We start from the raw sequence: 23,676 nt of genomic DNA on the forward strand, positions 1-23,676 counted from the left end.
ATAGAATAAATTTAAGACAGGCTAAATGGCTTATAATTGGTACCTTAATATAAACATTGTCATTTTCAAGTTTTTTGTTGGTAGAGCACAAATTAAAAAAAAATTGAAAAATCACAAATTTCCATAAGAACATATCGAAATGTCAGAAATTTACTTTTCTACTATAACTGTTATTGAACAAATTGAAAATAAAACATTGTAAACAAATTATGAGAAGGTGTAGAAAATTCAGTAATAAATTGGTGCATACTAGACATAAATGTTATCCGTTTATTATTTTTTAATAGTGACAAAATATGGGGCTGATAGAGCAAATGATCAATGCAGTCAACAATTCCCTTCTGCAATCTAGTAACCCACTAAAAACAAATTACACCAATTACAGTATAAATTAATAAGTTGCTATTGAATAGATAAAATGCAGTTTTGTGTGTCCTTATCTAGTATAGAGCCATGCATTTTCATAACTGGGGGCTAAATATTTCGTTCAGATAAATTGATCAATGAATGATTGGTTATTCAATGAGCAATTGAAAGGTCACATTACATAAATTCCACAGAGAACAATAGTTATTGTATTTATACAACGAGACAGGTTAACTTGCACAAAACTGAATAGCCTGACTGATTATAGGGAAAGGTTTCATTTATTCTCAATAAAATGTTAGTAGACGTTGAGAAACAAGCCATCTCTCGATCTATGTGCCTTCACGAACAATTCAGTAGTAAAATATTAGAATTAATGAAGATGCAAACAGTTGACAAACATGAACAATGTTTTAGTTGATTTTAAATTTTCTCATGAATATAAGTTGCAATAACACCCAATTTTGTCATCTGTTAAAGGTAAATAACTCAAGATCGCAAACTGTTCGTATTGCTCCCCTGTTTCAAGAGTATCATGTAAGTGGGAAGTTTTATGTGCCTTAAGAAGTACCTTCATCAACTTTCAGGACTATTCGCCATCTATTCAACTATAATCACCATTTTCTGGAAAGATTTTTGGTTTTGATTTTGGAATTTTTCGGAGTTTGGTAGATAAGTTATTCCTTATATTCAAAATGGGTTTGTTATGCGTTACAAATGATGCCAGAATTTATGCTTTCAATCACCATTAATGCGGTCCAACCATGACATAGACATAAAACGTCGAGCCAACGTTTTATTCTACATATTAGTAAAGCTAAAAAAAAGCTACAATATCCCAGAAGATATAAGCTTAAAGTAGAAAAATTGTAAAAATAGCATTTCAGAGGCAAAAATCCTCACAAGGAGTTATGTCGATCATTTGAAATTATTCGTCCAATTACTGATCATTTTTCTGTTTTCAGTTTTTCTGATTTTCTTATGATAGTAGTTTCGAAGATGTAAGCCAAGTTTTGTCGGGCAATTTTGGTCAACTGAAAGTTTTTGTTTATCGTGCCTTGTTTGTCAGCTTTGAGAAAAACTGCAAACAGTATTCTATAAATGTGTTAACACAGAGGGATACATTTATCTTCAATGTATATGCAACAATCCAGAATGTCAGGAGGTTTTGGTATAACATACTTTTTAAAATTTCACACGTATTCTTTCATCAAATGTAACAAGCTAATATGTTTGATGAAGTACACACTGCTGTGCACAAACACACAGATATACACTACAACATGACATAGCTACCTATTTTTTAATATAAAAAAATCCGATTATATTTTTCTCTGCAGTAACTGTCAAACTCTTATTTTGCACTACAATAACTACCAAATTGTTATTTTGCACTAAAATAACTACCAAATTGTTATTTTTCACTATAATAAGAAAGAAATTGTTAGTTTTCACTACATTAATTACCAAATTGTTATTTTTCACTATAATAACTACCAAATTGTTGTTTTCACTGCAATAACTACCAAATTATTATTTTCACTGCAATAACTACCAAATTAATATTTTTCCATACAGTAACTCTCAAAATGCTATATCTGCCATTATTTGCTAGATAGCACATACTTCTGGCTAACAGACTCGTTTGACTTGTTCCTGGAATAGTATCTTACTATCTGAACTATTTCCTCGATTGGAGGCACCACAATTGCAACTGTTGCGGCAATCATTACCCAAATCTGACAGGCGAACGACCATGATGAAAACTGATCATAAGTCAATATTTCTAATGATAAAACGTTGGCAGGAATGACGACTCCGAATATAACAAAACTTATCAAACCACCCACTACTGCCAGTATTCTCGCACTTCTGAAAATTTTGGTCATATGGGTTGTATTTACTTTTGTATCTTCTGAAACATTTATACTGGCAAATTCTTCTTTATAAACGTTCCTCCAAGGATTTAGAGGATTGTCAATAGAAAGAGTTTTATCCCAAACCCTTTCAGCATCCTGTTTTGTCTTGATATTATGAGTACAGAGCGATATGATTATTGTGCAGCTGACACTCATGATTACAGCGGAAGTTATTCCCCCTAATAAGCTGTAATCTGAGGAAGTATTGGTTAGAAAGTTACCTAATCCTCCTTCATACACTAATTCGGCTACAATTAGTACTCCAGCAACATATGCAAATATTCCCATTATGCTACCTAAAATGAATATACAAATCGTCCAATACATTTAATACCATCACCTTGAATTCATTTTATATTAGCGAATAACAATTAAAATGCAATCTGATAAAAGAGGAGTAAATAAGCAGAAAATTAGTGGCAACAGTAGTTTACCGATGTTCAAATCTCGAAAATCCATGAAGAAGAAAAAAAAACAAATAATAATATAAAAAAAGATAAAACACTGAAGGAATCGCATGAACTCCAAAAGGAGCGAAACCAGTGCGTCGACAGGTTAATGCATGACACGCCATGCGTTAAAGTGATAAAAAACCTCCTTTATTACCACTTTTCATAAGTAGTTGTAGTCTTCAAGTGATTAAAACCTACAATGAATTGACATGGGAAAACTGTTGCCTTTGCTTGTTTTGGTACACGCTTTTTTTAAATGTGACCCAGAACTGTCATCAATTCTGAAAAGCAGTAATCTTAATCGAAATGCCATAAGATCCAATGTCTGTTACTAATTTTACCTGTAATTATTGCTTTTGCTGTACATTTTGACCATACAATAGACATTAGTAGTGGACAAAGAAATGCACTATAGACACCCTGCAGTGTGAAAACAGCCCAGTTTAAATTCACGCCGAGGTTAACAATAATAAGTCCATAGGGAACTATGCCAATTGTCACCCATATCATGCACCAGGTTTTGTAGTGTAATAGTTCGTCTTCATATCGTCGATACCTAAACAAATAAACAAATAAAACAATCAAAACCCCTAATTCTTGGGCAATTTAAACTTGTCTGAAAGTAAATTGTATCATAATTATACGCACTTGTCAATTACTACTTAAGTCTTACTTAACATGGTCACCTGTCATATTGACTTGTTAAAGACCTTACGGTGACCTATAGTTGTTACTTTCTGTGTCATTTGGTCTCTTGTGGAGAGTTGTCTCATTGGCAATCATACCACATCTTCTTACTTTTATAGCGATCAAAATTCGGATATTTGAGGCAGTATGAAATAAGATAACCGGGTTGAGAATGGACGGAATGCAAAATATATATAAAATAGTTTTTGGATGGTATTGGCATCACATCACGCTTTGTAAAATGTTTGCTTTCATCTCTTAAGTGATTGGTGCGTAAATGTTTCTCTGACCAACCTCATCTTCTTACTTATGTACTTGCGGCAACATTAAAATAGGTAATGACTATTAACAAACTTACCGGCCATGAACACTACATTCGTAAGGATGCATAAAATGCTGAGCTTTCAGTCTGACCATGACATCATTTTCACAGGCTTTACATGTAGTTACAGAGGGACATTTACAGATCTGGTCTGAGTTTCCTGTGTCATCTGTATGCTTCCTTTCTTTCCCGCATAATGGACAGTTTGTTATATCAATACCTTTCCTATCAATGGTTTAAGTCAATGTTTAATGTAATATGGTAATGTAACAATGATCTAAATACGGACAATTAGGGTAAACTAGTAATAACAAAGAAAAAGCCTGTTGTAGTCGTTATATATCCCTTTTAATAATAAAACTTTCAAAGATACACTAATTGGAAATGCAAAAAAATGATTAAAGTCATTATTATTTTTTCGAAATTATTAATGTTCGTTTTGAAGATAAACATGATAAGTAATCCGTCAAGTGATTTTTTCCCGATAGAACAAACCGTGCCCATCTTTTTGGTGGTTTGGTCCTTCACTCTTAGGGAAAAAAACTCATCAAAGATACCAGGGTTGTAATTTTGTACACCAGGCGCGCGTTTCGTCTACAAAAGACTCATCAGTGACGCCCAAATCAAAAAAATTAAAAGGTAGAATAAAGAACGAAGCTGAAAAGCATTGAGGACCAATTACTCCGAAAGGTTGTACCAAATACAGCTAAGGTAATCAGCTTTCGTTGTGTTACCTTTTCGTAGGTATTGTATAAATTGGCCCTATTTTTTTAACCAAATTATTTTTAAATGGTTACTTGTCACTTTTCAAAAGATATGAAGTAGTTGTCAGAATTTAATTTCTATTTGTTAATCGTGATTAGCCTTATTGTTTATATCCTCGAAGTTAACCCTTCTAAAGGAAAAATAAAAAATCGAACTACTGCATGGCATGTAGATTTAAAAAAAAACTTATTTCCATGTGATTCATTAAATTCTCGTCGCAATTGTATTTAGTAGTATGCAATGCCGTTGACTCTCCCTAATCTAGAAAATAGAGATACTAGGATAATAACAGAATGCAGGGAACAAGAAGGTTGACAAAATAATATTTCAACATGTCATTGATTTCTTCTGTTTGCCATACAGTGGCTGTGAAGAAGAAAGGGAAAATTCCTTAATATATAACAATGAAAAAGCCTGTACAAAGATACAAACATATCCCATTCGTTTTAAATTACCTGTATGGACTGATGTAAACTTTATAAATATCATAAACTATTATCGATGACACGGCCATTACTTCCCCTGATCCCGTGGACATCAATGCCATCGTTATCATGGTAATCAACATGTAAGCTCCTGTCTTACCCATTACAGATTCCATTACAAATGGAGTAATAAAGCCTAAAAATAATGGAAAAGAGAAAAATAGATCGTGTTAAAATGTCTTTTTCTATTTTTTTTTTACTGCAGTTAGACATGCAATGTGACAAGAAATTCTTCCATTAAACTTATCATACGGGACTAAAATCTGGATCCAAAAGATTGTCCTAATGTCATAAACCAATTAAAAAAGTAAATTCCTCAAAAGACATTGATTTGTTGAAATTTCTTTTTAATCGTTACTAAAACAAGATATTCTCCGTTCAACAGATTCGTGCATAGGGATACATCAGCTGCTCGGGATATTAAAACGACGTAAGGCGAACAGAAGCTCTTCGTTAGGGATGCTTATGAGATTCTTGTATTGCTTCATTTCAAACACACCCTGAGCGACACTTTTATTAATTGCAACCGTATTTCGTTTATTCCTATGTCCTTGTTGATTAATTAATAAATTGGTTCTTGTGATGAATAATGGTAATAATTGACGTTGCAAGTGAAGCGGCAGCCTACAATCTATTATAATTTAACATCTTTCTCTTTTCATTTTTCTTGTGTACTTCTATAATCGCATAAGTCACAAAAATGTCTTTTATTAAAGGGAAACTCCGCAAAAAAATTAAAAATTGATATTTTGTTCTTTAAGCATAAAAAACCACATGTTCATAAATAAAAAAACTTTAATTCTCTATGTAAAGAGATCAAAATCGATTTTTGAAATTCACTATCAGTTCTCGACATATCGCCATCTTGTCGGCATGTTCGATCTAAAAAGTCACGTGATATCTATAAACCACAAAGAACAAAAAGAATCGGGGATTTACCGACCGTGCGTTAAAAGCTCCCATCATCAATTGGGGATAACCGTAGACGGTTATTCAGTGTCAAAATGTCTTGTCAAGCGTACGGTTGTCCTGTCAGACAAGGTTATGACAAAAGTCTACATAGTTTTCCCAATCCCACAAAAAAAGAAAGAATTGTATCAGACATGGTTGTACAACCTTAAACTAACAGCAAAGAGGTGCATCTATAGTAAGCACAAGTTGGTGTGTGAAGACCATTTTGAACAATATTGTTTCGAGGGAGATTCGATGGTAGTTATCCTTTTTTAATAACAAAATAACCTAGCAGTTCTGATAGCTATAGTTATCAAATCCTTATATGATAAGATCTCGTTGAATAAAAAAAATATAGATTTGATGAGGAAGAACAGTTTCAATTATAAGAAAGACAAATGCAGTGTTCTTGTAACAATCACTGATTTACAGAAGATTCATTAGTATGCCATCTAAATAAAGTGCATTGATTTGTATAAAGAATAGTTCCGTATTTAGACAAGATCATTTTTCAATTAATAAAGTTATACGATATAAAATAACATGTTTTTAATTATGATATTTAACGGCTATTGACAAGGAGCAATGTTAGGAAGAGGTTTTAGCTGGGACATAATATGTTGATATAGTATAATATTCCCAGGTTATAGATATGTAAATATCGAAATATCGGACATCTCAATTTTTTTTATTAAAAGTGGTTTTTTTTAACTAATCTTTAAATTATATCAAATTGATACGGGACCAATTCGGAACGGTCACTTATAAAGACACTTAGCTTTACCGTTAAATGTGTGACTCTATCTGGTATGTTCGGTGAAAAATTTATAGGTTTTTTTTCTTTTTAAATTTTATTTACGTTATCTTATTATATATATATTTTGGCTTCCTCCCGAATTGATAATAGGTATGTCAGAATTATTGATAGATGTCGTGTCAGAGCGACACATTCAGTTAGGTATTCCAAGGACGTATATTAGATACACGTCCCTGGGTATTCCAGTGACATCCTGTCAACTAAAAATTCGTATTACACAATTATATAATACAGGTTCATGCATGGCCTCTTTATTGAGTTACCCGGTGTGCACAGGTAACAATTATTGAACCATATATTTGTGTCTAACGTTGTTTATCTTGTGTGTGTTTGAAATTACAGTTCTACCTTTTAATGAATGATGTTCTGATAATAATATTATCCACTATTTTTGCTGATAATAAGTTTAAAAAAAATTATAAACATGACCTTTGAACATTTTTGTGAAATGAATATTGTTTTGTCATGATTCTGGACCATATTTTTGAAGAAAAAAAATTATTTACGCAAATACAAGCTTTTGTCGATTGGCAAACATGCAGATATATAAAGTAATGCAGCACTTATAGTCACTATCAATATTAATTCATTGAAGATAAGATAGCCCCTTCTATGTCTAATGTCCCTATCTTTATAAGGATTAGGACGACAGGGGAAAAAGGAGCGGAGATAGAGTGGCATAGTGAAAAAAAAAATAACCAAATAGAGAACAATATAGAGAATGATCGACGAAAAGCGAAATAGTTATTGTAAAGGAGCGGAGATAAAGAGAGGCATAGTGAAAAAAAATGTTTGCTTGACAAAGTTATTGCTCGCTTTGATATTTTTGGTTATACAAAATCACACATCGTGTTCCTAATTGGTATTCACGTGTACTAACTTGATGCTGGGAACAGTATATTAATATATATGTTCCTGCTTGATGTGTTAAGTTTCTGCATAGCATGGTTAAAAATAATTAGTATCCCATTTGTTATATCGTAGTGTAACGGTGTTACTTTGTTAAATTTATTTAGTTAGTTAAAGATTGTGTAAATAAGAATAAATCTGTATAAAAACTTCATATCATTTTAGTGATTGCCTATAGGCGTTTGATTATTGTTACATTTAAGATATAAATATATATTTAGAACCTTTAATACATCTTAAAGTAAAAGATGTGTGTCTGAGTTAAACGACACAAGAACCCTGTAATACTAGTACGAAAGTATAGCATGTAAAAATTCCTACTCAATATGGTTGTATTGGAAATCTTTTCATACAGATTGACAACTCATGGTCCGACATGCATGTAATATTTGCCACATGACGCTCATAGTTCTTTCTACCATCATCATCTTATTCATTAAATATTGCTGTAAACATCGATGGTTCACACCCAAACAAAATGGGAGTAATATACCTTCAGATCTTCTCTGTGGTATACACTTGTGAAATATATAGACGAAATTCGGTATTAAAGTGAATCTACATCTCACAAACACAATTTTTGAATTACGATTTTGAGTGAACACCCACCAAACCAATACAAACGTATGGCAAGATATAACCACGCAGGCATTCAGTTTTCATCAGACACAAGATAAATAATCACTCTCATAATCGTATATATGCATGCAGTTTCAAATATCGAGAACAAGCGGTCGATGTCTATAGATCATTGTTAAGTCCGTTTACCAACTGTTCAGAGTCAGACATGTCAATAGTTCATTCTTGGAACCTTCATATACCCCATCCGACGATGGGAACTCTTTCTGATAGTGTTGACAACATAAGCTTGTTTATCTGTACAAGTGGTTGCATGGCCTCTCCTGCCCCAACAAACAAATACGCTACTAGTCTGCTATCTCTGGAGCTCATCCTCAATGGCACTTATACGTCAGGAAACTTACAAGTATACTAGTAAAGATTGTTTCAAGAACAACGAGGTTGGGACGAACTGTTCTAAAATCGTCAATATCAGTAATACATTACTAAGATATGCCTTTAATTACAACAACTGTATTACTAATTTGGATTAATGACGGCTATCCTTAAAAAATCCTCAAAGAAATTAATGTATTAGCTTAGATTTATAATGTATGTATATTCATTAATGAAATAAACGATAATTGGTATTCTTTTCACAAATAATTTGTCTAAGTGATTGTCAAATGAATTTAATTATGTAAGAATGAAATGTTAATAAGAAAATTATAAAAAAATCATGCATGTTGTACTGTTGTATTTTTTCAATTAAAAACTTTAAAATTGCGATAGTTGTACGATTGTTAGCATTTAAACATCGCCAGATTTAAATACAAGTTAAAGAATTCCGGTAAGGTAAATTAAACAGATGTGCAATGATTATTAATTGGGAAATGTAACATTTAATTTTTAAGATTAAAAGTACTATTCTTTTAACTTCATATCTTAACTTTATGCTAATTGCATAGAACGTAACCGAAAATTGTTCCATTTTAATATTGTAACACTTCCGGAATTAAAAAGTTGAATGTTAATTTTCAATTAATTTATACAATTTCATTATTGTTTCTCTATTGTCATCGGGTATTTCATCTGGGTATATTAGACACGCTATACTCTTTCTGTTAATCCATTCAAAATGACAATATTCACACCTGTGTACGCTTGAATTCACACCTGTGTACGCCTGAGGCTAAATTGCTGCAAGGTTAACTTCAAACGAATTCTCCTCAAATCGAGAAATAAACAATGACTTTACAAAATAATATACACACTCTGTTCACAAATATTTTGCTTTGAAATGGTTATCAAAGTTATAACGGTAAATAAAACTTAAAATATTTTCAGTTCAATATCAGTAAAAATGTTCTATAGATATTTTATAAAAAAATCTCAATAATTTATGAAATTAATTCGAAAATATTTATATTTAGATAACTTCATATAGGAAGTTTTATTCAATCAATACAAAACGGTACACACATATTCATTTTCTTTCATTCTTATATTTTGGTTATTAACTACGACCAACGGTCATCTGTGCGCTTTTAATTACGTAAAATTCTGATAAGCAATTAAGACTTTAACAGATTTAATTTTTTCCCATGATTCAACAATTCGGGTTAAAACGTCACAACCCAGTGACGTAGGTCTATCAAAAAAGTTACAAATACTTGATTTTCTCTGTTATTAGAAAGAATATAAATTTAAAACTTTGTGAATGTGTTTTTTATGTCAAGATGAATATATTTAGATGATAAGTAAAAAATCGTGGACTTTCCCTTTAAAGGTAGTCAATATAGTTTTAAAATAAAATGACTTCGTAATAACTGGATATACTCACAGGATTAAACATTTTAAAATATAATTTGATCATTTGAAACAATACTGCTGACATGTAATTGTATATTTTCCTAATATACATTTATCAGAGCTTGAGAAAAAAAAAACAATTTGGCAGCTTTAGAAAATGTTTATTTTTATGAAACTCACCCATCCAATTTGGCTTTCTACTAATGCTTTCAAATCTTGAACTTTGTAATTTATATATATATATATATATATATGTCAAGAGATAAAGATAAAACGAATTACAACGGAACTGTGAGTAAAATTACATCGTCATTATCTATTTCCTTGTTGAATCCTTTTAAGCAGATTACAGTTATGTGTTTGAGAATTTGCTAGCATTGAAACGACGCGTCTCCCGTAGACCAATTTGGCAACCATCAAATAAAAAACTGATGGTCACAAATCTTCCAATACAATAATGTTATTTCACATTCTATACTTAGTATACTTAGTATGAGAGGGGCCTGATGGGGGGGGGGGGGGGGGGTGGGGGGTGGTGGGGGGAGTGTCTCATCACGGTTCACGAGTTGATTTTTTTGTCAATCACGATTCACAGAAAATAAATTTCCATGATCACGGATCACGAAAATTTAAAAAAAAAGACATGTTTTGTGGTTTTGAATCTTTATATACCAGATCTGATCTTTAATTTATCTTTTATGGCCTATTCCTAACTATGATATTTTGACTGAGTGTGGATTTGCCTGTCAATTGATGCATACATAGCAGGAGACGCTTACATTGTCGATGCTCTCGGTCTCGCTCCTTTTGAAGCTCATGCGATTCTCTCGTTTTTGTTTGTTACATTGATTTGTATCTTCTTAATCGATTTATGATATTTAAACATCTGTAAACTACTGTTGCCTTAATATACCCCTTCAAAATATATGACGTTGTCCAATCAAAATCGCTTTTATAAGCGAAAAACGTTGGAAACATCGTTGTAGAGTCCTACCTATAGATATTTGACACCAGATACATGGTTGTTTTAAAGTTTTGATAACTCACCAGAATCTACATCAAAAGAGCTCAACAGATGAGTTCCATTCTGATAGCTCATGGACATGTATAAGGTGGATGATGTAATGGTTATCGTTAATGGAATAGCAAACCACAGGTAGGCAGCGATGAAAAAGCCTGCAACACCCTGAGCAGGCTTAGCTGCAATTCGACTTTGCCAATGAGCTTGGTCACAAAAACTCAATGATGTTGCCATAAGAAACACCACTACTCCATATATCACACCTCCTCGAGATCTAAATGTCAAAAATGAGTTTTCATAATTACCATCTGGAGCGTGTATACATTTCATGGCCTCGTATATATTTTCCTTCTTTGTGAAAATGTTGTCAGTCTCTTTATATGTTACGTGTACAATAAACACTAGTACACTGACAAATGTTAAAGCAGTGTTAAAATATGATATATAGAAGGTAGTACCAAGTCCACCAATAAGACAGTAAGAACCAAATAGGAAAGCCAACAAGAGAAGAATCATTTCATCTGAAACATCCTTCACTAGAACATTCATAGCGGCTTTGGCTGCTAAAATAAGAGCCATCACTGTTATCATATTGGCAAATAGTGCAATACAGCAAAACACAATGTGTGCTCCTTTTCCAAAGCGTGCGCAAATAATCTAAAATTAAAAATGTCGATAATGTTAAAGTTTCTGTCAATTTATGTCTTGTTTGACATGTTGTTTGGACAATTATCTTATATTCAAATGTTTGGATTCGAGCGTTTCCTGATGAAGGTAAATCCAGAAAAGCGCTTCGGATGTGCGGAATTAATAAAGTGTAATTTCATTTGAAGATTTTTTATTTTCACGTCTATGTCTGGAAATAGTTTTTTGTTTTTTTTGGTAAATCGCTGTCTCGTATTCCACTTTTAAATTCGATTCATAGATACACAAACAAGCTTAGGGATATCCAAAAGAATTGAGTTGTCTGGACTTATATTTCAATATTTCTCTAATTTAGCGAATTTGGTGTTGGTGACCGTCTGTGTAGGTCTCGAGTTTTTTCACATATTTTTTCCCCTTGTCTGTTGTTGAAGACCGTATGTTGAACTCTATTTGTCTTATTGTGCCGTTGGGTTATTGCCGTATATCATTTTCTGTATTCGTGTATATAGTTGAAGCAATAAATCAAACAGAACGACAATAACATCTTTTATCAATTTCACCCCATGATTGTTAACTTCTATCCAATCACAATATCAACAAATAAATGAATAAATAAACAAATGGGTAAAAAGTATAGAAAACAAAAAAAGAAGGAAAAACATTTACCTGTAGAAAAGTTTTAGCTCCTGGTGCCCTTGTCTTAAGTGTTAACGAAAGAACTGGGAACATTAAAATATCCAACACAATGGCTACTGCAAAAAATAATGAGCCTCCTAGTCCGTACTGAAAAATGAAATATAAGTTGCGTTACGAAAGCCTTTAATGGCCATGGTCGTTATTTCGACATAAAATGTCGTTGATAAAGGTTCTAATAAGGGTTCGAATTTTGTTAGAATTATCATGTAAATGGATAAGGTAATTTATGGTATATTATTAGGAATAAGAAAGTTAAACTAAGGATAAGAGTAAGTTAAAGTAATGGTTAACAACAAGTTAATGTAAGGTAAAATACAAATGTTATGTTTACTTAGGTTTGAGGTTCTGTTTTGAGAACAGTAAGTTACAGTAATGGTAAACAACAAGTTAATATACGGTAAAAGAGAGGCGAAAGATATCAAAGGGACATTCAAACTTATAAGTCGAAAATAAACTGACAACGCCATGGCTAAAAAAGAAAAAGACAAACAGACAAACAATAGTACACAAAACACAACATAGAAAACTAAAGACTAAGCAACACGAACCTCACCAAAAACTGGGGGTGATCTCAGGTGCTCCGGAAGGGTAAGCAGATCCTGCTCCACATGTAGCACCCGTTGTGTTGCTCATGTTAGAACAAACCCGGTAATAAGTCTAATTCGGTAAGTCGCATTCGGAAAAGGGGAGGGGATTGTAATTACGACATTAGGAACACATCCGCTATCATCTGTGAAACGGATTTACCGTAACGGTCAACCAACTCGTGATGGCGTCCGTAAAATTTACGAAGGGATGATTTAAACTTCATCACTTGGAACTCTTGGTTTAATAGCTTCCTTGTGATCAGCAACCCTCTATCAAGGAAATCATGATAAGAAATACAAGCCCTGGAGTATCGTATCAACTGGGAGATATATACCCCGTATGCAGGCGCTGCTGGAATGTTGCTACAAAAAATGGAAAGTTCACATTTGGGAAGCTGAAATCATCTCTTTTGTCATAAAGTTTTGTTTATAAATAACCCTCATTGTCAAATTTCTAAATGTAAGTCAAGATATGAGGCAGACTTAACTGTATCTGTTGTATCTTTTATCTCAAGTTCGATGCGGGTAAAGTACACATGTAATGTTTACTTATGGTTGATGTTCTGTTTGGAGAAGAATAAGCTGTTGTTTAGTTTATTGTTTTGGTAATGACATAACATACTTTCACCCTTTGAATGAACTAATCCAAACCCTTATTGTATGTTATCTTTACCGCAACTTTTACCCTAACCTATTTCCATCCTTACTTTAACCATATCAAAACTCCAACCGACACTTTACTTTTGAATACTGACCATTATACTAAACCCTAACCTTTAACGCTAGACCTTTCCTATAAACACTGATCCCTATAAAATACTTTATCGCTTAATAATGTCATGCTTAATTACGACATTCATTCTGGAATTAACGCAATACTTTGTCGAAATATAGCAAAATGATGTTGAAATAATGACAGATTCTGTCGTTGTTAGGACATGATAGTTTTTCGTTCGACCCTCACCAGCTTCTGTGTGATTATTTACTTGTAGTACCTGATAGTTTAGATATTTATGAATAATTGCACAATAATATTTTGGTACCTCCTTTAGATTTAATAATGACGAATATAAAATATAATGTGGATTCATTTTTTTTCGGGGATACTTATTTTCGTTGATTTCGTTGGTAGAGGATAACCACGAATCTAAATTTTTAACGAAATTCACATTTTTTAAAGGTTTGTATACAGACTTTGGAAAATCCACGAAATCAAATATCTAAAACATACAAGTTTTCCTCAATACACGAAAATTTGTATCCTTGAAAATAAATGAATCCACAGTATGGCAATACCCCAATTGAAAATGACACTACACACTTTGTTTTGTCCTCTTACATTATTTTCAGAATAAATCTTTTAAAGGCCATTTCAAGCAATACTCTAGTTTGGCATGGAAAACTGTATAAAAGCCCATGTATGATATAGTTGACTTTTTGGCACCCCCTTTTTCATAGATACAAAACATTGTCTTCCCCTCAAAAGTGCTTGCTCCCTTTAAATGTATCTTCCGCCACTTGAGTATTTATATAATGTTATGTAGGTTCACCAACATTTGCACTTAAAATACATGTTGACACACAATTGCAATGTGTATAAATGTAAATATGCATCTATATTATTGACAACAGTTCTTATTGCAACTAAGAATGTAACTCCATATTTTTGTTCAAAGGAAAAGATATCACGGTGTTGCCCTCCGTTCAAAAAATCATCTCGATATTTCAAGTTAAAAGTTTCGATTATTTATCATGTTTATCACACTCCGAAGCTAAGGATTAAGTTTTAACCATGCATTTGTTGATCTTTTTTGTGGTATTTATTTGCATAATGATATAAAGTTCTAGAACGAGTTTGATTTTCTCTCCGGTTATCTAGCTTAATAATGGTTATCAAACTTGGAACAATTAAGGTGGCAATAAGAACTGATTTTTTTTTAAATTCAAATTATTCATTCGAATGTCTTTAATCAGTCACAACGTTTTTGATGACATCAAAACTTTATAATTTTCTACACGCTACACAACTCTTGAATATTGTAAATTGATCTATTAACAGTGCTTATATGATAAAAATGGTAAATGCAAATCATAATCAAGAAAAACAAACTTAGTTAATACTTTCACGGATTCAAACAGCAAGTACAACGCAGCGAACTTGTTCATGTGTTTTTCTCGAAATTGATACAAATGGATAACTTCCAATTTCTTAGTTGTAGCATACTGTTTGGTCCATCGTATGGCGTTTACAGATCTCAAATGATACTTTACGCGCATGCATGTTTACATAATAATACGGGCTTGATTTAGAGGGTTGTGCTCTTAACTCTAAAAGTTAAAATTTAGAATCTAGTTTCCAAATTGATCAAGCAAAATTTACTTAAGATGTTTTGTATATTATTTTAGGAATCATTTAGATGTATGGCTATTCGTGTTTACACATTTCTTTAGCTGTTGAAACTAAGAGTTATTCTTACCTTACTCATGATCGTAGCACTTTGTAGGAAGTCAGCCGGCCATAACATTTGAGAGGTCACTGTGACAGCTGTAAGACCTAAGGTAACTTTTCCGCCGGCATCAAAAACTGTATCTAAGCTGTGTGCATCTCGATAAATATATCGGCGAACTGCAAAGTGGACTATCCCTAAGGTGATCGATAGACCTCCAAAGCCAAGGAACATTAAAAGAAGAGCTTCATGTTTTTCAAGAACTGGCGTGATACTGAAAAAAAATCAACTTAGTTTAATCCGAAACGACAAAAGTAATAATAAATGGAAATGTTCAAACTGCACGCGCTTTTATAGTCACATATTCTATCAGTCTTATCAGTCGCTTTATATGTTTCGGAACAAATGTCGGCTAAACTAAAAGTAATAAAAGTAACCCATAATTATAACTTTTTTAAAGATAAATAATTGTGTTATGCTCGCACTGACAAATAACTCTGCCTTGTAAATTGTGATAGGTACATATAGCAAAGCTGTACTGATTCATAATCCTTAAAATCTAGGTCTATTACGAAACAATTGAAATGATTGTAGAACTGTGATGGGATAATTCCAATTCTTATTATTCAAAACATTTACCGCCAATCAACCGATAAAAAATGAGAACACATATGCAGTTTAATTGATGGAAAGCAGATTCCAATTTATAATATTGCACACTTATTGAATTAGAGGCAACAGCAGTTTATCGCAGTAAAATTGGTACCGTTAATGCTCAAATCTCATAAATACGATCATGATGAAATTAAAACCAGAAATGCGCTTCGGTCACATTCATATTTATGAAATGATATTTATTGTGTAGCTGCTGGTGGACTATCAGTTCCCGAGGCTATCATCAGCTCAGTAGTCAACATATTGGTGCTGACAAATCATAGTTACGGTACTCTTCATTAAATGTTAAAATTTTTCGAAATACATGGTTTTTCTGCTCCAATACATATATGGCAAAACGTTTTTGGAATTTTAGGTTTTCAATGCCCTTGCATTTTGTAATAGATTTACTATCAAATCGTACTTTCTTGTTTATTTGACCTGTTGATACTAATTGTATTGCTTTTTTGTTATTTAATGTTATTCAGGGTTATATCTGGTCTATATACCAGTTTTGATAAGTGTTTGGTATAACTATAAATTTTCACTTCGTACTATGAACATCAAAATTATTTATTTTGTAAAAATATTTCCTTTCTCTATTGGTACTGTACAAGTATACCTAACAACAAAACTATTTTCATTTACCTGTGTTTAAAGTTATTGCAAATGGCTGATATTTTTGTTCGAGTATATTGTTTTTCTTTAATTGTTTAACATTTCTTACCGATATAACATGTTACTTTTATTATTCTACCCTTAGTTTATTTATTTTGTATTTACATTGTGTCATAGGTCAAATTTATTTGTTCAGTGTATGTTCAATGGTGTTAATATGTCCTTTGATTGAGTTAAGCTATTTCAGTTGATATTTTATAGGGTATCTTTCGATGTTGTGATGTTACACTATTGTTTCAGAAAAAGGGTGAAGGTTTGGTACCATTAAAACGTTTAAACCCGCTGCATTTGTTTGCACCTGTCCTAAGTCAGAAATCTGATGTTCAGTAGTTGTCGTTTGTTGATGTGGTTCATAAGTGTTTCTCGTTTCTCGTTTTTTATATAGATTAGACCGTTGGTTTTCCCGTTTGAATGGTTTTACACTAGTAATTTTTTGGGGCCCTTTATAGCTTACTGTTCGGTGTGAGCCAAGGCTCCGTGTTGAAGACCGTACTGTGACCTATAATGGTTTACTTTTATAAATTTTGATTTGGATGGAGAGTTGTCTCATTGGCACTCATACCACATCTTCTTATATCTATTAGCCTTCCAACTATTTTGATTTGAACGCCACTGGTTAATCCGGTGAAGATGAGACGAGCACCTGGCGTACTACCTGGTATCATTGATATCACTAGAATTGTTAAAGACATAAGATTGTTGACAGCTTTAACACAATTATATAAAGTGTTTCTACAATGACATAATTTTTTTAAGGTTCCAACTAAATAAGGCAACGTTCAGCATAGAAGGATTTGGCTATTATTTTAGGTCCCATTTGGTCATATAGCTCTTCATATTTTTCGACACTTATACATCCTTGACTTTTCTTTACAAATTTGTAATTGTTAACCATCTATATGAATTGTGCCTACTTCACATTTGGTTTGTCCTGTCACTCTGAGGATCATTTTAGTTGCTTTCTTTTACAGATTCCACCTCATGTTTATTAACTACGAGGACTTACACGATACTATAAGTAGTCATGGCGAGGATTATACCGATTTCTTTTTTTCAAATATTTTGTTATTTTTGCAAATAGATATGACACAACTGCACAAATGTATTCTATAGTATACATCAAAATGTATATCAAGATTTCAGTTTTTGACTTAATATGTAAATCACTGCTGTTGGACGTTTCGTCCTCTAGGATATCACCAGCCCAGTGGTTAACATTTCGGTGCTGACAAATCATAGATACGGTACTCTTTATTAAATGTTAAAATTTTTCGAAATACATGTTTTTTTTACTCCAATACATAGATGGCAAAACGTTTTATAGAAGTTTGGGTTTTCAATACCCTTGCATTTTGTAATAGATTTGTCCTTCCAACTGTTTTGATTTGAGCGCCACTGATTAATCTGGTGAAGATGAAACGAGCGCCTGGCGTACTTCCTGGTATCATTGATGACTTTGTTATTGTATAGAATACTGAATGATATAGTTATATGTTTATTATCACTAGAATTGTTAAAGACATATGATTGTTGGCAGCGTTAACACAATTATATATTGTGGAGTATACAGATTAGAGTATTGATACATTAGCATTATGAGAGACGCTAAAGTGCTAAAAATTTACTTACTTCGATTGTTTTTCATTGATGAGTGACGTAAGCCGACAAGACGAGTTACTGGCAAAAATATTCCGTGCCAGGAACACAAGAAGAATTACCAATTTCATTTTTTCATCTAAAATAGAACAATGTTTTACTTAATCTTCAACATGAAATCCTTGTAAACAAATTGAAACTAAACTCTTTACCTTATTTTTTATCTTTTGTTCGTTTAAAAACAAAATGTTTGTAAGTTGATAAGACGCACTTACCTGTAGAAAAATGATTGAAAGATCCGGATAAACATGTCGATTTAATATACCTGTACAATCCAACATTATAATCGCGTCGTAAATAGTGCTCTTTTTGTCACACAGAAAGCTTGAAATTAAAACAAAAAAGTAATAATAGAAATATTGATAATATCGAGAGAAAAATATACTCTTCTTATAAAATTATAAAATATGTGAATCGAATAAGCATACATATCGAACATGATGCCTTCGTGACGTTTTTCTTTACCGGTGTCTGGAATACCGAAGTTGTTCAAGTTCATGCAAAGCAACAACTTTCCATCCTACTGTATATATGCTTACGTTGAATTAAAACTTTTTATGCTCCCGGTGAAAAAGATGTTTATATAGATTTTATTTATCATTCGGTATCTTAATTCAAATTTTAGTTCCTCGACAGTGTTTTCAAATCGACTGTTTTTTTTATAGTTTAAATACCATTGGTCATGTACCTCGACTAAATCAAAGTGAATAACAATACGTTAGGGTCTGGATGGGGATCTTCATTTCTATATTGTGTAATTGGAATCGCATCAGTTCATCGTACTTGTACTACAAATTGAATTGTCATTCAATAAAATAAAAATGCGTTACATTAAACTCGCATGGAAATGAAACGCCTTCCCAAGTATTAATGAGCACATGTTCGTCAGTGAAGAATGATGCGATTGTATCAAATATTTGCAACACAACTGTTGTCATAAGTGGATCGGATCCCTAAATTTCTCTCTAAGTTATGATGATGTTTATGATGTCTTTACCTTTGTGTGTAATGTTTTATCAATGGTTTGTTTTGTTTTGTTTTAGCCGTGGTGTCGTCTATTTTGATTTTTGGTTAGTATGTTCTTTTTATAGTCGAATCATGCATTTTATAGCAGGACATATATATCAAATATTAAAAAGGTTTCACGCGCCAGTTATGAGTCTTATGTAGGCGAAACACGTGTCTGGCGTACACAATTTCAAGTTTGGTATTTTGATGATATAAAAAAAAATATGTGATATATTTGCCTGTGAGACAAGTCTTCTAAGAGACCAAATGGGGTAGAAGCATCACGCATAGCAAGCTATAAAATGCCCCGAAATGACAAATGTAAAACAATTCAAACCAGAAAAACTAACGGCCTTGTTTATGTACAAAACAATAAACGAAAAAAAAAATGATATACAGTAACAAACGACAGCAACTAAATAACAGGCTCTTGACTTGCGGGACAGACACAGACAATATTTGGCGAGAAGTTCTATTTAAAGATAAGTAAAGCACTTGATAAAACTGACATCAGAAAAAGACAATGATATTAAGAGGTTGTTTTTGTTTATATTTTGAACAGTTTTGAATTTACCGGAGTGGATGAGTCCGAAAATTGACTGACTTAATTATTTATTGCCAAAGAAGAGCTGTTTACATCAAAATGACCGTTTTAGTTCAAAGTTGGTTTACTAGTGACATAATTGGGAGACACATTTGGCGAAGTAGATATCTGTTTACTTATATGTGACCCGCCATTACATTTCCAGACTTATAGAGGCATAAAGTCATTGTGAGAATAACGCTGTTTACTTTGTCACAATTGTAAACATACCGAATTGAAAGTCTGGATGATTTTTAGAAATGGTGCATTGTACATCCCATTTTTTCTAATGCATAGTTCTCAAATATCAATAAAAAATGCTATACAGATACACCATTCTTTTTAAAACCTCACCAATGATACTATACACCCAATTTATTCACCATACTATGTATGTGTAACACAGGAACAACAAATAATAATAGTTATACACATTCATGAATGTAACCTAACGATTTTTAGGGTTATTGTATTTGAATATGATTAAATCTCTTTTCAAGTACTTTATATTAAAAATTACTCGTGTAAGTAAAAAAAGTTACCAAAGCTTGCCTTAAGCAAGCCGTGAGCAAATGAAATTAGGAAGTAGAACTCTCATTGAATGTCCACGCGAAAAGGAAAAATCGTTACTAATTTACAGTATAAGTGTAGGTTATACAGTTCTTAAAATGTCATGAAAGAACATTTTAAAGAATACTACAATATGTTGTTGTAAAATTATAAAATCCAACCGCATTCTGTTAGAACTTTAACAATTAATATTCTTGAAAACTTAACGCACTTTCAGTTTTTGTTTAACATTTCAACACAAGACTGTCTCCCATTATATATACTTTTAGCGCTATTGCCTACATAAATAAATAAAGTCTTTTAGTTCCCATATAAATGCAAGTATCATTAAGAGAATGAGTCGTATGAATGTTATAATTATGTTAATCCCATTTTTTCATAACATTAGGAAATTGAATATTTTAAAAATGCAATATCATATATTTTTGACTGAGGTTTAGAAAAAAAGACACATAGCAATGGACTTTATGGACTTGAAGAGCAACTTTTTGTTCAATTGTTTTTGAATAAACAACCACCTTGAATAAATTTTCTGGAGATAGAACACTACAATACAAAATATTCTTTTAGAAATCATTTCCAATATTTGTATTGGAGATATACAATGGATTTTTTTAAAATTCTGTAATATTTCAAATTCTGTAATGTTTTATTTTACTTAGTATGACTCAAAGATTGAGTTGAAATAATCATAAATAAAAGAATCATAGTATTGACTAAGATAATTTTGATAAATTTTGAAAACAATTATTTAAAAGTAGTAATATCCGAAAAATAGTGGCGATACAACACTATAAAATGATTTTTCTCTGAACTTCCGATGTTCAACTAGTATAGTTCTGTCAAAAACTCGTAGAATGTAGAAATCTCGTTTTATAGTTGTATAGGGAGATAAACCATACAATCTGGATCTCAAATATATAAATATCTTATTTTTTTTATCAAAAGTGGACATAGAACATTATAAGAATCAAACGACGATTTGTCTATGTTAGGTTCAGTCAATTAATGTAAGTCGATAAACGTGAAGATATGTGATGAATTATTAGGAGTCCAAATCCTCGAAAGATTCGTATATAAGTAAACAGAAAGATCAGAAACAATATAAGACATTTGTAATATAAGTCCAAATAAGTCGTTGTAATATTATCATGTTAGATTTAAAATATATTTTACTTCATAAGTTGAAGCCTGGTAAAAATAATTTATAAATTGAAAGTAAAACAAACACTTACAAATAAAAGATGGTTTTTAGATAGTTCCTTCAATTTCCTCTGGTATTTAATGGAGAAGGTAAACTACTTTACTTTGGTTATATTCTTTGATGGAAAGTAAACAAGTACTGGGGAAGTTTAACGTTTTTAAATTATCTGCTCTAGAAATTTTCATAGATAGAATCATTAAAATTACATCATTATAATAATTGCACCGTCATTTTGAAAACCACATATAAAACGTTACGCTTCGCATGCTATGTTTGGTAGATACTTGCATAATTGTAGTACAGGCTGTGATTTAGACAAAACTTATTTCAATGTTTAGATTACATTTTCTAAAAAAAGAGCAAAGAGTTGTTTTTAGTACATTTGAAACTTGTTAGAAATTACTCAGCGCCGATAAAATATATAATGTGTCCTCTAAAATAAATGCGTTCCTTGATCGAAATATTGAATCGAATACTCCTTATGTAGATATATAAAAAGACCCATTACACTGTTGTTTCAACAAATTTGTCATAATATCTTGGCAGGATGTTTTCTCTCAGTACGTACTGGATATATATGTAATAAGCCCATTTTAGACTATGTGAACCAACTGTGCCCCTCTTCTTGCCGACTTGTTCCTTTATTCTTATGAGGCTGACTTCATACAGGAACTTCTTAGGAAGAAACAAAACAAGTTACCAGTATCCTTTAACTTTACTTTCCGCTATATAGATGATGTTCTCTCACTAAATAATTCAAAATTTGGTGACTATGTTGAACGCATCTATCCCATCGAACTAGAGATAAAGGATACAACAGATACAGTTAAGTCTGCCTCATATCTTGACTTACATCTAGAAATTGACAATGAGGGTCGGTTGTAAACAAAACTTTACGACAAAAGATATGATTTCAGCTTCCCAATTGTGAACTTTCCATTTCTATGTAGCAACATTCCAGCAGCGCCTGCATACGGAGTATATATCTCCCAATTGATACGATATTCCCGGGTTTGTATTTCCTATTACGATTTCCTTGATAGAGGGTTGCTGCTCAACAGGAAGTTATTAAACCAAGAGTTCCAAATGGTGAAGTTGAAATCATTCCTTCGTAAATTTTACGGACGCCATCACGAGTTGGTTGACCGTTATGGAATATCCGTTTCACAGATAATAGCGGATATGTACCTAATGTCGTAACTACAATCCAGTTCCCATTTCACGAATGTGACTTACCGAATTAGACTATTTACCGGGTTTGTTCTAACACGAGCAACACGACGGGTGCAACATGTGGAGCAGGATCTGCTTACCCTTCTGGAGCACCTGAGATCACCTCCAGTTTTTGGTGGGGTTCGTGTTGCTTAGTCTTTAGTTTTCTATGTTGTGTTTTGTGTGCTATTGTTTGTCTGTTTGTCTTTTTCTTTTTTAGCCATGGCGTTGTCAGTTTATTTTTGATTTATGAGTTTGAATGTCCCTCTGGTATCTTTCGCCCCTCTTTTAGACTAGGTACCTCCATAGGGCTGGAAATCTGATGGCTAGTCACATATAGAAATATGAAAAATCTTAAATTGATAACTTAATATTTAATATTTAATAGCAGAGACGTCTATGGTCTTAATTACGAAAATTACTAAATATTAAAAAATGAAATGAAATATATTTAACTGAAAACTCAAGGCAAAATGTTGAAAACATTTTGTTTCGGTACAGCACTCGCTTGCAGCCTTACTGTTGAAGGAACATTTCCTCGATCTGTAAGGCTTCATTAAACACTAATGAAACCCATTTACGCAGATATTACAGAAACAGTAAAGACTGATAAATTTCGTGAAATTTTCTACGTCCGAGGGCCGTTACCCCGCGAAAATTAGATCAGCCGGA

General features: G+C 32.3%; 1 protein-coding gene across 4 annotated transcripts; it reads right to left on the minus strand.

The window, feature by feature from the left end:
* Positions 1-1,655: 1,655 nt before the first annotated feature.
* Positions 1,656-21,922, minus strand: LOC127734457 (uncharacterized). 4 transcript variants are annotated; one of them, XM_052244341.1, is made up of 10 exons: positions 21,824-21,922; positions 18,643-18,751; positions 18,401-18,506; positions 15,470-15,713; positions 12,376-12,492; positions 11,091-11,721; positions 4,967-5,132; positions 3,783-3,971; positions 3,079-3,293; positions 1,656-2,581 (listed from the first exon to the last, which is right to left on the minus strand). In XM_052244341.1, exons 3-10 carry the CDS (start codon positions 18,496-18,498, stop codon positions 1,971-1,973), a joined length of 2,271 nt encoding a protein of 756 aa, XP_052100301.1. In that variant the 5' UTR covers positions 18,499-18,506; positions 18,643-18,751; positions 21,824-21,922; the 3' UTR covers positions 1,656-1,970. The 4 variants fall into 4 exon arrangements, with proteins under 4 accessions (XP_052100301.1, XP_052100300.1, XP_052100302.1 ...); XM_052244340.1 differs by lacking the exon at positions 18,643-18,751; XM_052244342.1 differs by lacking the exons at positions 18,643-18,751; positions 21,824-21,922 and adding an exon at positions 18,967-19,074.
* Between the last annotated feature and the right edge of the window lie 1,754 nt (positions 21,923-23,676).

Source organism: Mytilus californianus, unplaced genomic scaffold (assembly GCF_021869535.1).
Source record: "Mytilus californianus isolate M0D057914Y unplaced genomic scaffold, xbMytCali1.0.p SCAF_3, whole genome shotgun sequence".
In the NCBI taxonomy this organism is placed as follows: Eukaryota; Metazoa; Mollusca; class Bivalvia; order Mytilida; family Mytilidae; genus Mytilus; species Mytilus californianus.

Bases quoted from the DNA above. Each gene is read 5' to 3' on its own strand.
- LOC127734457 (XM_052244340.1), bottom strand. From the start codon at position 18,498: ATGAAATTGGTAATTCTTCTTGTGTTCCTGGCACGGAATATTTTTGCC. The intron at 3,294-3,782 runs GTAAGTTTGTTA...TTATTTGTTTAG, and splicing joins GAATGTAGTGTTCATGGCCG to GTATCGACGATATGAAGACG. The intron at 2,582-3,078 runs GTAAAATTAGTA...TATTCATTTTAG, and splicing joins AGCAAAAGCAATAATTACAG to GTAGCATAATGGGAATATTT.